This window comes from Drosophila sulfurigaster, chromosome 2L (assembly GCF_023558435.1).
Source record: "Drosophila sulfurigaster albostrigata strain 15112-1811.04 chromosome 2L, ASM2355843v2, whole genome shotgun sequence".
NCBI lineage: Eukaryota > Metazoa > Arthropoda > Insecta > Diptera > Drosophilidae > Drosophila > Drosophila sulfurigaster.
The window spans coordinates 22,342,632-22,362,860 of NC_084881.1; the positions used below are offsets into that span (position 1 = coordinate 22,342,632).

A 20,229-nucleotide genomic window follows, 5' to 3' on the forward strand; every position below is an offset into this window, starting at 1 on the left:
AGTCTGTCTGGTCTGTAAATAAGTACATATATAATACACTCGTTGTTCCATTGTGCAGCAAGTGTTGCAAGTTCGCAGCAGCCAAGACTTATTTACTGTACTCGTAAGTATGTTATTAAAATAATTTTTGTTTATTTTCATCTGTTCTTTAAAATAACACAAGAGTTTTGACATTGTATAGTTGTGACCAGTCAACAATGAGCCTTCACCGAGTGTTTTCGCAGCATTTTTTTTCTCGCAGTTCCGTTGTTGCTGTTTTTTCTTTTTCTTCTTTTGCTAAGGTCGCCGCCGGCCTTTTGAACTCGACACAAATCCAAATGGCATATTATTTGGCCGTTGACCCCAGACAACCAGCAGTTTTCTAAGAGCCCGACAGTCTTACCTTTAGCACATGGGTTAATTTGTGAAAGTTACGCAGATTACTAACTATTTTCATCACTTGCAATACATGTATTATCTTTACACTTAAGTTTAATTGCCAATTTCAAATGTTATCGAGGGTAAATTAAGAGCGCGCTATACAAGCGATATCGATAAGTGCACTACAAGTATATTTTTTTAGTATATTTACGCACAGCTGATAGTGCTTTGGTGGGCTATCGATAGACTGCCAGTATCGTGATTACAGCAGGACAAACAATTATTAAAAGCTCATTTTAAAGTAAACAGTAATACAATTAAATATGTAAAATTTAATTTTAAGACAATTGCGGCTGCAATTAATATTAAAACAGCTCTTTTTTGCCTTTAAATACTTATGAATATATCGTTCGCTGTTGCGTGACTGTCGTGCCGCTTAATTGCAGCCCGAGCCCATCGCTATATTTGCACAGTGCAATTTTTGTTTGTGTTAAATTTAGTTGGTTCGTTTTGGTCGCAGGCTTTGTCATGGGCGATAGCGACGATGCGATATGGCTGCAAATCGGTATTAATCCGCAACATATTGTTTGTGACTCAGATGAGGGCGTCTACAAGCTGATTTGCGACAAAAGCTGGCTACAAACCCTCGAGCGACAGCGCAAACTTTCCCACTTTACGAATTGGCCACAGTTGGATCGAAGAGCGCATCCTACTGGACCATTGGAGCACCCCTGGACCCGCATCCTAGTGCAAACGTATCGCAAGCAACCACAACGCAAAGTTTACCCCCTGCCACCACGGACAACAGTCGAAGATCACGCCCAGTTGCCCCTAAGTTACTCACAAGCTGTGGCTAATGTGGCAAGCAGCAACTTCAAGCAATTGTGGCAGGCAGCTTACAAACAATATGCGGGCGCCCATGTCAAGCAGTGTCGCAGTGGTGCCGCCAAGGCAGCCACACACAATGCATCATCGGCTGCCACACTGCAACCGCACGATGTTGTGCTCAAAGAGTTGATACAACGCATCTACAACTGTTCGGTGCTGCACTGTCAGCAGGAGACGGATGCCACAGCCAGCTGGGAGCAGGACTTGTCGGGCGATTGTCATGCGAATGTGCTGCCCGCGTTAGTGGCCATTGAAACCAGCTGCCACTTCTGCGTCTTTCATTATCCGCCCGCTTTGGAGTGCAGTCTCTATGACTGCATCAGCTACAGTCCAGCGTTGCTGGGTCGAGGCTACAACAAGTCGCTGTTCATCATCTATCAGCTGCTACAGCTGTCGCGACAGCTACAGGCGCAGGGCTTGTGCCTCGGCGACTTGCGATTGCAGCACGTGATGCTGCGCGAGAATCTCTGGCTGCAAGTGTTGCCGCGTCTGCCTTGCAATCTGTTAATGGCTGAACCACTGGCCGCGCTAGACATGTCGCCGCTAAGCTGTTCTGAGCTGCCCGAGTCACCGGGCCATCAGCCCATGGAACCATCTATTGATCTCAAGCTGGCCTACGATCCAGACCAGTTTAATCTGCGCGAATACTGCGAAATGTGGTGCAATGGACAACTGTCCAACTTTGACTATTTGACCGTGTTGAACAATGCGTGTGGTCGTAGCTTAACGGATGCAGCGCACCATCACATTATGCCCTGGGTGACGGATTTTGCGGGACGCAATGGACTCAATTGGCGTGATCTCACAAAGAGTAAATATCGCTTGAACAAAGGCGACATACACTTGGATTTGATGTACACCCATGCCACACAGCCTGGTGCGCCTGTAGAGCAGTCGCAAGTGCCGCATCATGTCTCCGATTTTCTCTCAGAGATCACATACTTTGTGTACATGGCGCGGCGTACACCCCAGTCCATACTTTGTGCGCATGTGCGTCCCATTTGGGTGCCCGCAGAGTATCCGGTGTCGATACAACGACTGCAGGAATGGACGCCTGATGAATGCATACCGGAGTTCTATACAGATCCGATGATCTTTAAGAGCATACACGAAGATTTGCCTGATCTGGAGCTGCCTACTTGGGCCAGCTGCCCAGAGGATTTCATTTGCAAGCATCGCGAGGCACTGGAGTCGCAATATGTGAGTGAGCGACTGCAGCACTGGATCGACTTGAACTTTGGGTAAGTCTTGAGGTATTCAAAGAACAGAAAATTAAACTAATTTATGCTGTGTTATAGCTACAAATTGAGCGGCAAGGCGGCGGTTAAGTCAAAGAATGTCTGCTTGAGTCTTGTGGATCAGCATTGCAATTTGAGTCAGCGCGGAATTGTGCAGCTGTTCACACAACCGCATCCGCCACGTCGTTATGCCTCCGCCTGGTTCAGCAAAACGGCACCCAGGCTGTCGCAGCTCTATGGCCAAAGTGGTGGCCCAGTGAGCAGCAGCAATAAGCGACTGGCGCGCAGCACAGAGAATCTACAGGCAGCAGCCGCCAGTTATGGGAGCGTGGAGCACAGTTCGCCACGCATGTCATTACGTGTGCCCGACGAGCAAGCTGTCTCGGCCTCCAACTTCTATAGCATGACCAACTTTATAGAGCTGCCAGCGCAATACAATCCAGCGCTGTTGCTTCAGCAGCTGGAGACACTCGAGACGTTTTACGCACGCACCTTTCCACAACAGCAAGCGGCCACAAATCCCGAGGAGCAGATGATCAATAGCGACCTGCTGTTTGAACAGAACTCGGCAGATCATTCGTTTACGAATCAACTGTTTGCTTTCGATGCTGCTGCAATACAAACCAAGTCGAAGAATCTGCTGGTCAGCTCGAAACGACGACAGCAGAGTCTGCAGCAGTTGCAGGTGGAAAGGCGCGAACGCGAGTTGCAGGTTTTGGGCTGCCTGATTGTGGAAGTGTTTGCCATGCAGCGACTGCGTCCGCTCTTGACGAGCAACGGCGCCAGCGCCAGTTTCGAGTGTCGCTTGGCCGCATGTCGCACGCTGGCCCAGCATCATGTGCAGGAGCTGCCCAAGGCGGTGCGTCGAGTGGTGCGATTGTTGTTGCAACTGGAGCAAGGAGAGGCAACAGTTGAAGGGCTGCCAGTGCCCACGCATGCGGCACAGCTGTTGGAACCGATGTTTGCCAACACGCTGCTGCCTTTTCCCAGCCACTATTTGGCTGTCTATGGCTTGGTGCGTTCGCTGCACATGTTCCAGCACAACTTTGAGCTGCTCGAGCTGCACACGCATCTCAACTGCAACGGTGGCAATGAATGTGCTCGCTACACGGAACTGGATCGTCAGCGTGTGCTCTTCGAGCGCAAGATTGCCGAATGCAAAGTGATGTCCTGCTGTGCGCATGTGCGTCGCCTGCTGGAACCTGTCACGTTTGGCTACGAACAGTTTACGCCCGTGGAGCTGCTGCTGCCGCACATCATAGATTTGTTGCGCGACGAACGCACCTCGATTCTGACGGCTTGGCATCTCTTTGATTGCATTGCCCAGGCGCTGGGCGTGACACAGACGCAACAACAGCTCCTGCAGCCGTTGCTGAAGTTGTACGATGTGGAGAGCATCACAGCGGTGGATGAGGCAAACAGCAGCAGCGGCAACAGCAGTGGCAGTGGCAGCTGCGGCAGCAACAGTGCTGGTGGCAGCCACTTGCGTTTCTCATCGAGCAGCAGCTTCAAGTCACGCAAATCGGTAAAACTCTATCATCACAGCTTCCTGTTGCGCTTGATTGTGCGCTTTGGGTTGCGCTGCTTCCTACAACATTTCATTGCGCCATTGATTGAGGCTGTCGGTGGCTACAAGGAGCCAGAACAAGGCAATGGATATCACTATCACAGCGGCGGCAGTCGACGCACCAGCAAGAATCTCAGTTTTGCCGTCGAAGAGCCGTCGACACAGCAATTGCAGCAGCAACAACAGGAGTCGAAGCCCGATGTTGAGGAGTTGTTTACCTTCGAGGAGGATCAAGAGAACAAATCCATAGACTCCTTTGACATGCGTCCCTCGTCCACGGCGATTGCGGAGGAGGCTCGTGAATCCGCGGGCAGTTCACCCGACAAACTGGCCATCAATGAGCTGATGTACGGAGCCAAATTGTCACCGGATAAAATCTCCCTTCAAAGCCAAGGCCAGACACCGCCTCCCATGATGCCTCCACCACCAATTGGACCACGTTCACCCACCATTGAGATACCTGCCAGCGGCATTCGTCGCAGCTTCCAACTGAGTGCCATCGACTGCGACATTGGCTCACGCAAGAGCGTCGACAGCTTTGAGCTGATCAGCCAGGTCACGAGTGCTGTCAACGAGTCGACGGAATCAACGGATATCCAGCCGGAGACGGAGGGCTGTGACTCGCTGCAGGCGTCAGTTATATCCCGCATCTCGGAGGCCAAAGCATTGCAGAATAATCGCATCAGCGAGATGAGTGCAGAGAGTTTGGTTTGGCTGTCGCATCGCTTGGGTCCCGTGCTCACTGCCCGCCACATTACACGCAATCTGCTCAAGCTGCTCTCGCTCTGCTACGTTGGCCAGGAGAATCTGCTGCCCGAGATGGACGCTTCCGAGACGAGCAGCAGTGGCATTGATCTCGCTGCTGCGGATGCCGCCAATCTCAACTACTTTAGCATTGCCAATGCGCGAGTTGTTGGCGATCGCAGCGCGGCTCGTGTCCTCGAGTGTCTCATGTCCATTGCGGGTGAGTCAAACATTCAATTTTAATAATGTAAAAACATCATTTAATATTTTATCTCTTCCTTTCCAGCACTCTACGGCGAAAACTTTTTACTGTTGCAGTATTTTCCACACATCAGCGAGCTGATTGGACTCTGCTCAAAGCGCATTACTGGCAGCCTTGAGGGCGCGATCATCAGTTCGCTGCAGCTGGTGAAGTACATGCTGCCATGCCTGATGGACGCCAGCATTATGGAGCATCTGCAGCACATACTGCTCGACGCCATCCTTCTGCCCATATTGCGATTGCTAAGCTCGACTAATCTCCTGATGCCAAGTGGCTATTTGGGTCGCTCGCTGCTGGCGAGAAAGTTCCTCGATGCCTGCTATGCGCTAAGTGTTCGTTTGGGATCTGACATGACGCGGGAGCATCTCTGCCAGTCGCTGCTGACGCCATTCTTTATGATCTTCAACAAGGCCTACGGCTTGCCCAATGATTTCAGCTGCCAGCTGGCGAGTCTTACGCTGAGTGGCGGTGCTGGACAACAGCAGCGCGCACTGGAGGAGCTGCGCGATGTCTTTGGTCCAGAGTTGGCACACACTGCATACCTCGCATTCCTGCGCTTCCTGGGCGAAGCCATCATGAAGCGCTCGCTAAGCAATCTGGAGTTTGTATTGACGCTTTGCCACGAGCATGAGCAGCCCAATGCTGCACGCCGCAAATCCGAGAGCAGTCCTTCGGCTGCAGTTAATCAGGCCGATGTGGTGGATGCTTCGATGGCGCCGAATAGTTTTGGCACACAGATTGTGGGCAACCGGCTGCAGGTGGCCAGCAGCAGCATGGAACTGCTCGACATGGTGGCCTATAAGCTGGATCATATGCCTAGCACGCGACACCTAAAGGGCAACTGGTTGGCCTATTGGCGTCATGAGACCACACGCAGCGACAAGGATAATCAGGCGCTGAATCTCAAACAGATACGTCTGCAATCCTTTGTGGGGCACACGAACTCGGTGCGTGCCATTTATGCGCTCGAGAATGAGAATAGTTTCATCTCCGCTTCAAAGGACAAAACTGTGAAGTTGTGGTCACTGCGCAGCGAGGGCGACGGACGCAAGAGCAGCACCTGCCAATTCACCTACACGGCACACAAGAAGTCCATACATTCCCTGAGCTTCCTGGAATCCCTGCGCTACGTGGTGTCCTGCGATGCAGGCGTGCATCTCTGGGATCCATTTATAGGTCGACCACTGGGCATACTCGATGCCCCTAGACATAGTGCAGTGACGGTGGTCAAGTGCTTGCCCTCGCATTCACCACTTGTGGTCGCCGGCACAGCGGAGTCCACAGTTCGCATAATCGATGCCCGCTCCATGCAGTATGTGAATGAGTGGCGTGTTTGCCATGCGGCGCTGCCCAATGCCACAGTCCGTTGCTTGGCTGTCGCTCCGTCGGGCAATTGGTTGGCCGCTGGTCTCTCGTCGGGTGCCATTGTGCAGCTGGACACGCGCACCGGCATCGTGCTCAACTCGTGGCGACCCATGGAATGTGATCTGCTGCAGCTGACGGCGCCCAGCGATCAGCTGCTCATTAGTTCGGCGCTGGATCACAGTCTGGCTGTGTGGCATGGCCAAACCGGCATACTACACTATCAGCTCAAGTAAGTTGCCAGCAATTTAACATCACATCATCTTTGCTAATCCCTTCCATTCACTCCATGCAGGCCACCAGCGGAGCCAGCGCATTTCCTGCAGAGCGTGGGCACATCATTGGTCTATGCGACAACGGGGAATCGCGTTGGCGTCTATGCGGATGTGGGCAACTCGCATGCCTTGAACACCATCACCAAATTGCGTCCAGAAACATTCCGTGGCGTGCTCACCTCCCTCGCCGTGTTGCCCCTCAATCGCGCCTTTTTGACCGGCAACGAGAGCGGCAACATTGCACTCCTGTGCTAGCCAGGATTGGACAGATGATATTAAGACAGAACAAAATGATTTATCTCTATTTTTAAACGGCACCAAATATTAATCTAGATTACCTTATATATACTCGATCGAAGCAATAGGATTTAGTTACCACTTTAGTTAGAACTTACTCCAAAAACAGGACGTATTCAATTCCAGCACAACTAATTTAATTTGTTAGTTTTAGGCAATATTGTTTTTTATTGTTGATTTCGATCCACATCAAAGGTAAAAGGCAAACAAACAATACACATGTTTTGTATTATACAAGTATAAATTACACAACTATTTAAACATAAACGTTGCGTTTTATTAAATATCGAAGGAATATCCTTTTTTAAAGATACTCTATGTGTCGGCCACATCCTTGCACATTTTGAAAGGTCACCTATTGCTAGCATCACCAGGACCAATTCTATCGTTCATAATCAAACAAATATGGTTTCATTATTTGTTAATTTTTTTTATCAGAAAGCGAAAAAACCCGTACGAAAATCACAAATTCCAGGATAACTCGGGAACCACGAGGACGATTTGAATGTCCTTTGGTATGATGATGGTCCACACAAATACGCTTCGTTTGGTGCAGGATTCACAAGGATCAGACAGGATATGACCGCGACATACGTAATTTCCTGTATATCAAAAAGTCCTTGTAACTTGACTGTTTGAAGGATATTCGTCCTTTTTATTATTTCAATCGTTTTGTGTAAATTATACTTATTATTTTGCCAAATGACATTCTGATGGTACTTCAAATGTCAGAAATACGGCGTATTTCAACCAAATTCCAAAATTTTCCTAAATTTTCCCTTACAAAAAATTGAAATCCATTTTTTACGCAGGAGTTGCAAAGATCGCATAGGATGTCGCCGAGATATCAACTACTTTCTGTATACAAAAACAGCTATTTAACTAGACTGTTTAAAGAATATTTGTATATATTATATACCAATATTTACACGTTAAATTTTTATGTGTGATTGTTTTTGTTTATAATTAACGCGCCTTTAAGATATGCAACAATAATTTTGTTAACAGGATTCCTTGGGAAATATTTTATTTGGTCATAGGTCTTAGGTTGTGGTTAATAGGTATTTAAAACTGATTATATGTTTTTCCCTTTAACATAAGTATAAGCTTAAAATAACAAACAATTGTTACAAACAAAATAACAAATTGATTGTTAACGTATGAATAATGCTTATTCATAGATACATACATAGTTATTTTAATATTAAAGCAGCTGGAATATTCTCTGAAGGAGCTGTGCAGTTATTTAATTGTTAGTTCATATACAAAATAGAATTTTGTTTTTCTTGATCGATCGGAAGAGAAATATTCTTTGTTGGAATATAAATTTCTTACCTCAATTTTAAGGCTTTCCATATTATTATAATACTCTTCTTACTTCTACGTGCGAAGTATAAAAAGTCAATTTGTATTTTATTTTTTCTTGTTCCCCCCTTAATACATGTATGTATATTTTTATTCGTTTTCATTTTTTTCTCAATTTCGTCTTGCACATCGCATTGAGTTGGGGCAATGAACTTGGGGAGCAGACGAGTTAATCAACGAGTTTCGATCTTAAAGGCAACTTCCCTCTGCATCTCTGTGTGAGTGCGAACGTCTGCGAACGTAAATACACATGTACATACATATGTATGAGTGATTGTATGGAGGATGTACATACATACATATACTAAGTATATAGGGAGAGCGTTGCATTTATTTTGGGCGTCGCGACATTTCGCGTGGCTTCTTTTTATGGCAACTTTTTGCATTGGTTGTTGTTGCTTGTGCTGCTACTGCTGTGGTTTTTATTGTTGTCGCTTTATGCAGTTTACGGCAGAGTCTGGGCGACGTATGCGTAAGACAATGATTCTGGGCGCTTGTTACAATGAGGATTTACAGAGGACAATAGTGCGTCTAAGTCATTCGAGCGTGCATTGCTCTCCCAATTGCATTGCATTGAGTAACCCCCTTGCAAATCACATTCTCTCATTCAATTTGTAGATGTCTTGCATTTCACCTTGAGTTTAAGGAGTCGTTGGAGCATCCAGTCGTGCGTAAATTGCATTTACAGTGTGAACGAACTCAGCTGGAACGAGTTCGCTGGTGCCTTCAGATTTGTTGCATGTTGCAAGTGGTTCGGCATTAAGGCTCTCGAAAATACCAATAAATAATACAAAAAATCTATTTAGATAAAGCATAAACAATAGAGACAAAACAGTTAAATATTATAATATCAAATCACAATAAATTCAAGTTCAAATAAATAAACTGCGCACTAAGGCAAGCAAACAACAACAAACGTAACGCGTTCAATCATACACACACTCCCATAGCAGACGTATCAAACCTCAAACAAACGTCATGATCACGCAATCCAAAAAATATCTCGTGCGACACACAAGTATGCGGGGAATTTAAAATTTCCGAAGAATGGTTTTGCATGAAATTTCACTTACTTGCCCGAACAGGCAAACAGCGTCAAAGAGACGGGCATTGTTATGCTTGGAATGCTTTGGCATTGGAGTGAACACACCAACTATACATACCACTATGTATATGGGTGTGTTTGTGTTGAGTTTGTATGCAGGGTTGCCAGAGCGCATACCAGCGCCAAATATGCAGCAATGTGGCGTCCAGCGATCGAATCTGGCAGCCCGACAGCACTGCCATAAGACCACAAGAATGTTGAGGTTGTGTGGTGGTCTGATGATGATGTTGGTTGGGTATTAAGGTTGAGGTTGAGTCGCAACTCGAAAAATATATGTGTACACATGTTGTCAAGCTGCATGTTGTGCGTTGTGTTGTTCTTAACATTGCGCGCAGCAGGTGCGAACGGTATGGCAACAGCGGCGTTGCCAGAGTAGCAGCAGCAGAAACAGCAAAACAGCCACATTTACGCTAGGGCAGGACTCAAATTGACAATGTTACCAACATACAGACGAAAATTGGCAATAGGCGAACAGAAACGAACAATTGGCTGCCGCATGTAGTAAAGTGGGCGCTGTGTGTTGTGTGCACCAGTGTGGCCCACTCATATTTATAAATTCATGACAGTTTATGCCATCAATTTTATAACTCACACCCCGGTTGCCGGGGGCGGCGAGCCAATAAATTCTCGGAGGCCGACTACGTATTTTATAGTCGCGCATTGCAGATCTGACATAATAACTAAGAGGCGCGCAGAATGTGTAGCTACAGGTCTGTTAACCCACAGCAGCGCTGTTACTTACCCACACACAGCTTGATGTGGGTTGGGGACGGGAGCCGGAAGCCGGCAGCAACAGGCGTAATCATGCTCTCTCCCGCTCGCAGCGCTTTGTTTACCAATTATTAGCTCATAGAGTAAAGTCGATGCTTGGTCTCTTTGTGGGCGTTGCTGCATTCTATAAAATCGAATTTTTAACGTTCAAATGCTAACAGAGGCACAGCATTGGGGCATAGGCATGCAACAGTCTATCGATTTTGATGACATGTTAATTTCGAGCGCGCTCGTTGCCTGCTATTTTAACAGGCGCCCACCCCATGAATTGGCATTACATATTAGGATTGCCAAAATAATAGCAAGACGATTAATAGGCCGCAACACAATACAGCACAGCAGGCGAGCGAGCGAGCGAGAACGAAAGTGAGTGCTAGCGAGTGGCCCTGCTTATGAGTGTGTGTGTGTGTGCGTTGTGAAAGTGTGACGAGAGTGCAAGCGAAAGAGCAACAACAATTGTGTGTCCCCTGTTGCCAATGGACATGCGCAAACAATGCGCTGAACTTCTACGATATTTGAATTTCGAACGAGTTATGCGACTGGAACGAGCATTTCGTTTGGCACTTAGCCAACGCCTTGCCATTAACTGAGTGGCCAGCAACCCCAACAATGCTGGCAATAAACGACGCTGCAAATTGGCAACTGGTTTGTCCGTGCAGTGCAAGCGAGACAACAGTAGTGTGTGCGTGTGTGTGCATTGCTTTTGTGTATAGTATGGGCAATTTGAAATCGTTTTAATTTCGAAAGAAAAAAGAGCGTCGCGTGCACATCGCTGTGCGCCTGTTCGCAAACGATTAAATTCAGTTTAATCATCCACTAAACAGCTACGAGATACCGTTTCGTTCGTTATTATTATTATTACATGCAACAAGTCGTCGTCGTTGTCGTCGTCGACTCTCCACACAGAACACACAACAATAAGGGAAACAGCAGCAGCACACGACGTGCGAGAAATGGACAAGTGTTATTTTCTGCCTCTTCACACAAATTGGATAATCCGACGCGTTGAGGAGGAGCTCAGAGTCAGGCACAAATAGCAGCAGCAGCACATCAAACTATTGCAGCAGCCGCACAACTTGTGTAGAGCAACATCTCTCTAATCCTCACACACGCACACAATCAAAACACATTCAAACAACGCACACCCAACAGCAGCACTCGCTCTAGCCAGTTTGTATGTTTATCTCGCTCGCACCTGCGACCAGGTTTCTAACATCATTTCTATTGAGTTTTCATTGAAAATCTAATCGTACTGTGTGTGGAGAGCATGCTGCTAAATCTCATGCAGACCTAGTAAAAATGTTTGTTGTTTCTTAAAGAGCAAGAAGAAGCCCCAGACCAGTCGCTCTATCTGTCTGTCTGTTGTGGTGCGCCAGCTATTCAGTGGTGTGTGGTGGTGTGTTGTCTATTTGGCAATGTTGCTGGCTGTGCTGTGTGGTTCGACCGATGTCGCTCCTCCTCTGCCCTTCTCCCTTTTTTTTCGTTTACACTACTCGTAGTCGACACACAGATACACACGCATACAGGCGCACACCAATCACTCGCTGCGCTTTCTCAGCCAATCACGCTTTCAACTTTGTGTAGAAATGTTGTAAACGGCTGCTGAAAATACTGTTCGCCTGTTACCGTGTGGAACATTCGCTGAATTGAAACGCTGCTGTTGGCCACGCGGATTGGTTGGATGTGCGCAAGCAACAAAGAAGCGCAACTTTTTCAACTTCATATCGCTCGTCCATCCATCCATCCGTTCATCCATGTTTGGATGGGCCTCAGAGCCCCTGGGCAACGCAACGCATTTCATCGCAACGTTTCCCACTTTTTACACACACAATAACACCGAAGCGCAGTCGCGATATTATTGTCGAATGAGAAATGAGAATATTTTTCAATTGCCGCATTCGACATATTGACAACGCAACCTGACTGAGGCGAGACATGCTGTGGTGCTTTGTTGTGCTGTGGTGGTTGTTTGTTCGCTTGCTTGGTTGGTTGGAACGCTGTCCATTCATTGGACAACATGCTCTAAACTGGCCTGAACAACAATGCCCGAGATGTTGCCTTCAAGCCGAAAACTGCATCAAACATGTAAGAACAGTCAACTGTGATATGTGTTGCGACGCGTTTTGTATACCTTTGCAATAAGTATCAATTTGACGATCAACTTGAATTCCATTTTAAAATACTCTTTGGAAACACGACCACAAATGTTGCTAAAGAAAAATGTATCGAATCCACCAAAAAGAGATCGTTACTTCTCCAGCAAGTTTTCGTTTGGAGTTCATGTGAAGAATCTGAATCATATCAACATGCGATCTACACTAAATCCACTTGAGATCCATTATAAGATATACTAACGAATGAACATTGCGCGATGTTGCTAAAGAAATGTATCCAACAATTTTGGAATATTAACAAATGTAGCGAGAAATGTATTTTTGCCGCTAATTTACGATCAAGTGGAACTGAATGAAATGTGAAAACTAAAAACTAAAGAAATAAATAATAAAAAAATATTAGAAAGGTATATAAAATATAAAGCCAAGAAAATATAAGAAATAAAATGCTTTCTTTACTGACTTCTAAAATAATGGGTAATACGAATTTTGCGTAGTACTTAAGAAAACTTTCTTGAAAACTAATTTTTCTTATCTACAAATAAACTGGTCGACTCACCAATAAGTAAAGCATTATCAATGTTTGTTTTTCAATGCCATCTTTTTTTGTTTTTGTATTTTTGGAACTCATTTAGTTCATTGCTTGAAGTGATCAACATATATCGAGATCGAGTACATCTATTATTATTTCAAAGTGCAGATATCCAAATTCAGCTCGGTCAGTTCTGGACGCTCATGGCCAGCGTATCGCCGCTGACACTGGCCACACTCTCCTGGCCACCTGTCGCACCAGTTCCCGTTTGTTTCTCCCGTATGCCCAGCCAGGGAAGTCGTCTCTCCAGTTCCAGACGATACTTTGGATGACTTGTCGCATATACCCAGGGATCGAGACATGAAACCGATTTGCAGGCCAACATGGGCAACATGGATACAAATGGTGTAATCAACTGCTGTTCTCCAAAGCAACCAATCAGGGAAACCACCGAATACGGAGTCCAAGCGAGCACAAAGAGCATATAAATTATGAGAGCTGCCTTGGCAATCTTGAGTTCCACGCTCATCGAGTCGTTGTTCTGATTTGCGGACAACGACTTCACATTCATTTTCTTGGCCTGTTCCGCAAGCATCTGCTCATGGCTTCGTACGTGGGTGAAGAGCTTGTAATAAGAAACAATAATCACGGTCATCGGGATGGCATAGGACCACACAAAAATAGTGCGGACAAACAGTCGGTTCTCATCGGTATTGGTCAGATAATCAAAGCTGCAGGTGGTCAGGAAGCCCTCTGAGAAGAAAAACAATGTAGTTCATTAATGATTGGAATAATCAATCAATGAACTTACCTGGTAAATAGCGACCCCAGATCTGGAAGAGGGGCAGCACAGAGAAAGGTGTTGCCCACAGCCACGTGAAGATGATGCACATAAGAATTTGTCCATAGCTCAAGCGTCCATCGATGGGATTCGATATGGTTTTGTAGCGATCAAAGGCAATAAAAGCGTTTGTTATAGAAGCCCCCATGCCAGAGATGCCACCATTTAGGGCATAGATGTCGCAGCCCATTTCTCCACCGGCAATATATCCCAGGGTGGCATTAATCAGATAGTGGGGCATGTTGGAGGCCATAAACAGATCAAAGACAGCCAAATTCAGAATCAATAAATTAGAAGGCGTCCGCAGAGATTTTGAGCTAAAGAAATGTTTAAGTGTAAGCAAAATTATTATGCTGTTTCTTAATATATTTACAAATTTAAGCAAAAAAGAAAAAACAAACTAAAAAAATTATGATTACTATTTTCCTTGAGGAATAAGGATACAAATTACTTAGATGCATTGCATTTTTAACCTACTTTTAGAAACAATATATTTGTCCACGGGATGTTTTTATTATTACTTTTTCTAATAGACATTTGTTCACAATTATAAACATGGTGAACTTACGTGGAGAATATCCAGATGACGAGTCCATTACCAAAGATATTGAGGGTCATGAGGACACAGAAGGCGATGTAGATGCCAGCACGATGGTAAATGGGAGGCGTACGAAATCCTCGCCAATGAGCGTGCACCATGTGCTGGAACTCCGCGGGATAATCATGTCCCAAGGGCAGCACAGAGCCGCTAGCATCGCCCAGGCTGTCGTTCAGGAAGCTTGCATAGGGCTGAGGTCCGGTCAAGTCACCAGTATAGTTGATATACATTTTGCAGTTGAGGTCCTTTTATTATTTTTTTGATAGAAAATTCCGTCGACTAGCTCTGGTGGAGGAGGCACATGCTCTCCATTGACGTCTCGCCTTTTGGCTGACCTCTGGCCTGCTGGCGAATGGCATTTTTATAGTGACCACACTGGGTTGAGGTGCGGAATTCAATTAATGTGATTAGAAGCTTCTGCAGCGTGACTTAGCCTGGGATTAGACGCCGCTAATCTGCGTCTTAAGACATTTTTGTGCGGCTCAAATTACGTATCAACATCGCCTCCCCACGTTATCGTCGTTGACATTCAAATTCAAATTCCAACGTCTCTGGCGGGCAACGGCAGAAACGAAAACGGTTCGTTCACGTTCTCCACAACTCGCTCGCGGTCTCGCTCGCTCTCTCGTCTAAATCGTAAATTGTAGCAGAAAATACGAACGAACTTTTGTGCGAAATATGACACTAAGTAACGGGTGCCCAGCATTCGGCAGCAAGCAGCTTGTTGTTGTTCTCTCTCGGTCGGCAACTGACTGCGGCACGTGCGTCTTTCCATTTCCGCGGGTCTTTTGCTTTTGCGTGCTTCGACCTGTTTCTTTCAAAAGCAAAAATGCGCACCGGCGTCCAGCAACGTGCTGGCGGTCTCTGCGCCAGAGCGAGACAACGCTAGCAACGCAGCTGCGCGTGCACACACTGTCGTCTCGTTCTAGCACGCCGATTGCATTGCGAGTGACACAGCAGCTAGTTGGTGAGTGCTGTGCGCCTGGTTGGTTCGGCGCTGTCATTTCACAATGACCCACCTTCACGACGAAGCGTTGTTTTGACGACTGTCAGACGGCACTTTGCTTTTGCGGCTGCTTCGACTGCGACTGCGAGTACTACTGCTGCTGTCTGTCTGTCTTGTGTTGGTTGTGTTTGTACAACAAACGTGTATTGTAGCAACAAAAAACAAGAACAGCAACATTTTCATTAGGCGGACAGAAAACAACGTACACATAACAACGGAAACAGACGCAGAACAAGAACACGAACAAAACCAAAAACAACAATAATAATATACATATCGTTGTTATTTTTGTTGTTCTTGCTATTGTTTGCTTTGCTTGTGTATATTGGCATGTTGTGTGTATATCCGTAACCAAGGGGAACCTTGTACGCCCGCCCTACTCCAAAAGATACAAACGATACTCGCAATGAGCGAGTACGAACCAAGCGAACTGGAGAAATCTCCTACCATTGGAATTCTAAAAGTATTCCTTCATATACATATCATTTTTCATAATATATATAATAGATATTGTAGTCTAATAAAATATATAAGTACGTTAAAATGAATTTCTGTAATGTAGTGTAATTTCTAAAGTAATAGTCTTTAGTGTTAAAAATGTATAATCAATTTAAGTGAAATTTGGCAAAGAATTCTAAAGACATTCTTTGGTCTCTAAATTTCCATATAAATAAATAATTTCTAAATTCTAAATCGCAATATTTTCTACAGTTATAATTTCGTTATACAAATGCCTACTCCCAAGCTGTGTAGCGCACTTTCAGAACACAAGGCTAACGACGCTGACGTCTACTTGTGACTCGTATTCGTACCCGTATTCGCGTATTCGCATTCGTTCTCGTTTTCGTTCTCGCTCGGGGTTGACTTGAATTCGCCTTGACCGTAATTTGAGGCCGTTCCCATTGCCAAGTGAAGGACGCACCTTGAAACTCAAGGATTTTGCGCGATTTGCGAAAATTCGCAAACTGTTTCGCCTCGCACTGGGTCAAAGCAACAATTTTTGCAAATGTTGTGTGTGTTTTTGCTTTTGGCAATTCAAGTGGATGACATAAGCAGGCAGTTCGCTGATATACATTCGACTCAACTCAACAATTTCGGGTGGCATTGAGATGTCATGGAACAAGTTTGCTCGCTGTGTTGAGCATAGCGGAGAGAAGAGTGGAGAGTGGAGACTGAGTGTGTTGTATACACTCGATGCGTTGCGTGGCGGCCAATTTAAATGAACTCTCAGTGGTGGTTGCTTGTGTTTGAGAGGGGAAATGGTGGAGGGGAACATTGGTTGGTGGGGCAGACAACGCATTTTGGCAGCCGCAGACACTTGCTCTGCATTTTGGGCGCCTCATAGCACAGGTTGTGATTTGAGCTTTTTTGGAAGCTAAGGTTAAGGTTACTCGCTAATTGCTGCACCGCATAACGGTAACTAACCACAGTCAACACGTGCCATTGTCATCAGTGGTGTCAGTGGCGTCAGTACGAGATGTGGTGGTGGTGGTGGCATTGTTGGTGGTGCGCGAAACAACTTGAAATATGCATGTCCGTCCCGTTTAAGTTGTGCGGTCAGTCAGGCCCCAAAATCCAGTTTGGGGAACAGGCGCACACAACCCGGCAACAAGTCGCCCCGCGGCCCCAATGTCATCCCATGAGCATGAGAGAGTACAACGACCAGTCAGCCAGTGTAAATCAGAAGTGTACTTCTGCTGTCCCCCTGCTCTAATCGGACGTGAAGCGTCTTTACGTGATGATTTGTATTGACGCTGATTACGGAATGTGTATGCATAAGTATTTAGTGCTTAACACGCCCAACAAATTCAGCTTGTTAGAGAATTTTGATTAGGAATCGAACTAAATATGGGTATGCATAGGTATTGAGTACTTAATATCTTCAATTATTGAATGTGATTATATTGCTTTTTCTTAGCTTTTCAATTACTATTGATTGCTCAAATAAATTTTGCATGTATTGAAAATTTGTATTTAATTATTAACTAATTTCCGCATTTGAAACATATTGTTGGCTAAATATGAATTTTTCTATCTTTTTAATAATTACTTGTTTAGTAATACAAAAATTTATTACATTAACATAATTTTGTTCTGTTTTTCGATTCAATAATTGATTGCTAGTTCACGTTGAGTAAATATAAAGTAAAATTTGCATCTATAAAATGTATGCATAATAATTTTAAGATTTTAATTTGTGCAATAGAAAAATGAGAAATATATGTGCAACGACTAACATAAATTCAGAACAAAAAAACTACTATATATTATATATACATACATATGTACTACAAATATAAATACTCACTGGTTATCTCCACATATTCTCCACATATACATATGTATGTATATTTGTTGTCTGCGCCTGGTAGTTGAGTCCACTTCTGTTAGAGCAGTAGGGTTGCTTATATAAAAGAAAGCCAAGGCAATCATCAAATGCTGACCGCGCGCTGACCACTCTCAGCACTAGCAGAAGCAGCAACAACAAGTGCCAAACAACAACAACAACTATACGCACGCAAACTGGTTCTGCTTTGCTTGATGTTGTTGTTGGCAGCTTCTTCACAAGCACGCACATTATTAACACATACACTTCCACACACATACATACATACATATGTATTTATGTGGGGCTGCACATGTGTGTATGTTTGTAGTATGGCTGCTTTTATCTTTTGGCGACATTGATCGACATCTTGTTTGCGGTGCTGTTTGCCTGTTAATATGCATGTGGGAAAACGTTGAACGCCCACAATAATAGATGTTTTTTTTGTGCTTTACACTCTTGTATACACACAGTCTTTGATTGTTTTGGTAGTTGTTGGTGTTGTGCCGGCGTTTAGTTATAATAGTTGCAGTTGTAGTCTTTTTGCCTTGGGGCAGCCAATTTGGCCACACTGTAACACACTGCTTGCGTTTGCTGCGAACCTAGCTAAATTTTGCGCAATAAGCAAAATGACGGGCACAAAACAAAATGTCCGGGGCAAATCCGATGGGTCTCGTTGTCGCTTCCGTTGCCGGGGGCCATGATTATTAGCGCTGCGAAAAAAAATATTTAAAAAAACTCGTGAGGCGCCATTACAATCAATTCCAATTTCTAGCCAGCCCCACTCAGCACACAACACAAAAAAAACCACTCACATCGCCCCATCTTATCGTCAATAGTTTTGTGCGGCCGCGCAATTGTTGGCGCCTTTTCTGTTGGCCTGTGATGTGAGCAAACAAAATGACTACTCAAATTTGCGCAAAATGTTCGTTCGTGCTGTTGACTGCTGCAACTTGTCTGCGCGTCTGCCATTTAAGGGGATGGCGGCATCAAGGGCGTCATCACGCTATGTTGTTTGCGTTAGAAATTCAAACAAACATGTTGCTGTTGCTTTTCTACCACTCACACACACACACACAGGCGCACACAGAGAGTTACGCTGTTATATTGTTGTGACGCTTGGCAAGTCACTAGGGGGCATGTCCGGGCGCATTTGTGGGCGTATTCGGTTAAGGCAATATGTATGTTCAATGTAATTGCCGGGCTTTGTTGCTCAGGCCAGGGAAATTTGCAATTTGCCAGTGCGCGCCATCTGTGGGCCATTTCGCAAAGTCAAGCCCCCAATTAATTACTCACGAATACACACTCAGGCACAACACTCATAAGCAAGCGAGTGCAAACATCTGGCTGAGGAGGGCGACAACCTGTATGAGTTGCATTGCAACTCAAGATTACTGGCTGCACTGTATGACATCATAGTTGCAGCCCATTACACTTGAATATGTATGCAATCAACCCTGCAAGTAATAATCATTTTCAACTACTGTAAATTTCACTTAGCAGAAAGAGCAAACACACGCACACAGACACACACACACTCGTTCACATTCAACTTCTGTTCACTCACTCAACAAACACTCACTTACACAGTCATACGCTCACTCTCGCACACACACACACAAACGACCAGTCACATGGCAATTGAACCAAACCCCTGCCACTGTAACAGCGGGCATCTCGCTCGCACACACGACTTGGCCGCACCTTCTCCACCAGTGTTGAATATGCCAAGTTTTCGTTTAGCTATTTTTCCTGGGCACTTGGTAAAAAAGAGGGAATTCACTTTTGGCGGGGTCTCGTTTTTCCTGCTTTGTCCAATCGGCCTTTTTGTGGGCGCTGTCTAAACTAGTCCAATTGTATCGACCGTCGTCGTCGTCGACACCACCACGTCGCGCGCACAACCCTCGCTCGACCAGTCGTCGATGTTGATAACATGCAGCCAGCCAACAACACTGTTGATAACAATTGTTGTTGTGCTGAGTGAGGCCTGGAGAACGCTTCTTGCAAATTAATTTGTACAGTAGGCGTGGTTGTTAGGCCTCCGCCCACATGGCACGTGCTGATTACAAAATTGCCATTGCGCATAAGCCAGGCATGCTTTGCTGCACAACACACACACATTCTCAACCTTTTTTACCGTTTTCAATTCGAATTAGCTTTCGAATAACAAAAACGCCAAAATTGCCGCTGATGATGGGAAATTTTTTTGCGCCACTATTGTGATCAGCATACTAGTCAGCGCGGCGCGGCGCGATGCGATGTGATGGCCCGGCGCAACAAAAGTTGGGGAAACAATTGTGTGCCCCACACATGTGGCTGGCAGGTGTGTGCGCGCGTCCGCGTTCGACCCATGTGCACAGACCGTGCCAGACTTTTCAGACACGTTCGGTTTTCGGTTCGGTTTTCACCAGGCGAACAGCAACGACAGCAGCTGCGCGCAAAACATAAAAGTGTGCGAATGAGCCAGCTTGCTGTGATGCCAAGGCAAACAGTGCTGCCAACTCGTACAAGTGCTTGAAGGGGAAAGTAAAGTTAAATGGGTAACACTGGAATAATCGATAACAATATCTAATATTGA

General features: G+C 45.4%; 2 protein-coding genes across 2 annotated transcripts; one reads left to right on the forward strand and one right to left on the reverse strand.

Annotated features, from left to right (window-relative positions):
- The first annotated feature begins 815 nt into the window (after positions 1-815).
- LOC133838874 (WD repeat-containing protein 81) lies at positions 816-7,247 on the forward strand. Its single transcript, XM_062270117.1, has 4 exons — positions 816-2,489; positions 2,547-5,017; positions 5,084-6,653; positions 6,717-7,247. Exons 1-4 carry the CDS (start codon positions 889-891, stop codon positions 6,949-6,951), a joined length of 5,877 nt encoding a protein of 1,958 aa, XP_062126101.1. The 5' UTR covers positions 816-888; the 3' UTR covers positions 6,952-7,247.
- Positions 7,248-12,921: 5,674 nt separating this feature from the next.
- On the reverse strand, positions 12,922-15,397 carry LOC133842427 (opsin Rh5). The gene is made up of 3 exons (XM_062275508.1): positions 14,290-15,397; positions 13,692-14,038; positions 12,922-13,633 (listed from the first exon to the last, which is right to left on the reverse strand). Exons 1-3 carry the CDS (start codon positions 14,547-14,549, stop codon positions 13,068-13,070), a joined length of 1,173 nt encoding a protein of 390 aa, XP_062131492.1. The 5' UTR covers positions 14,550-15,397; the 3' UTR covers positions 12,922-13,067.
- Positions 15,398-20,229: the final 4,832 nt, after the last annotated feature.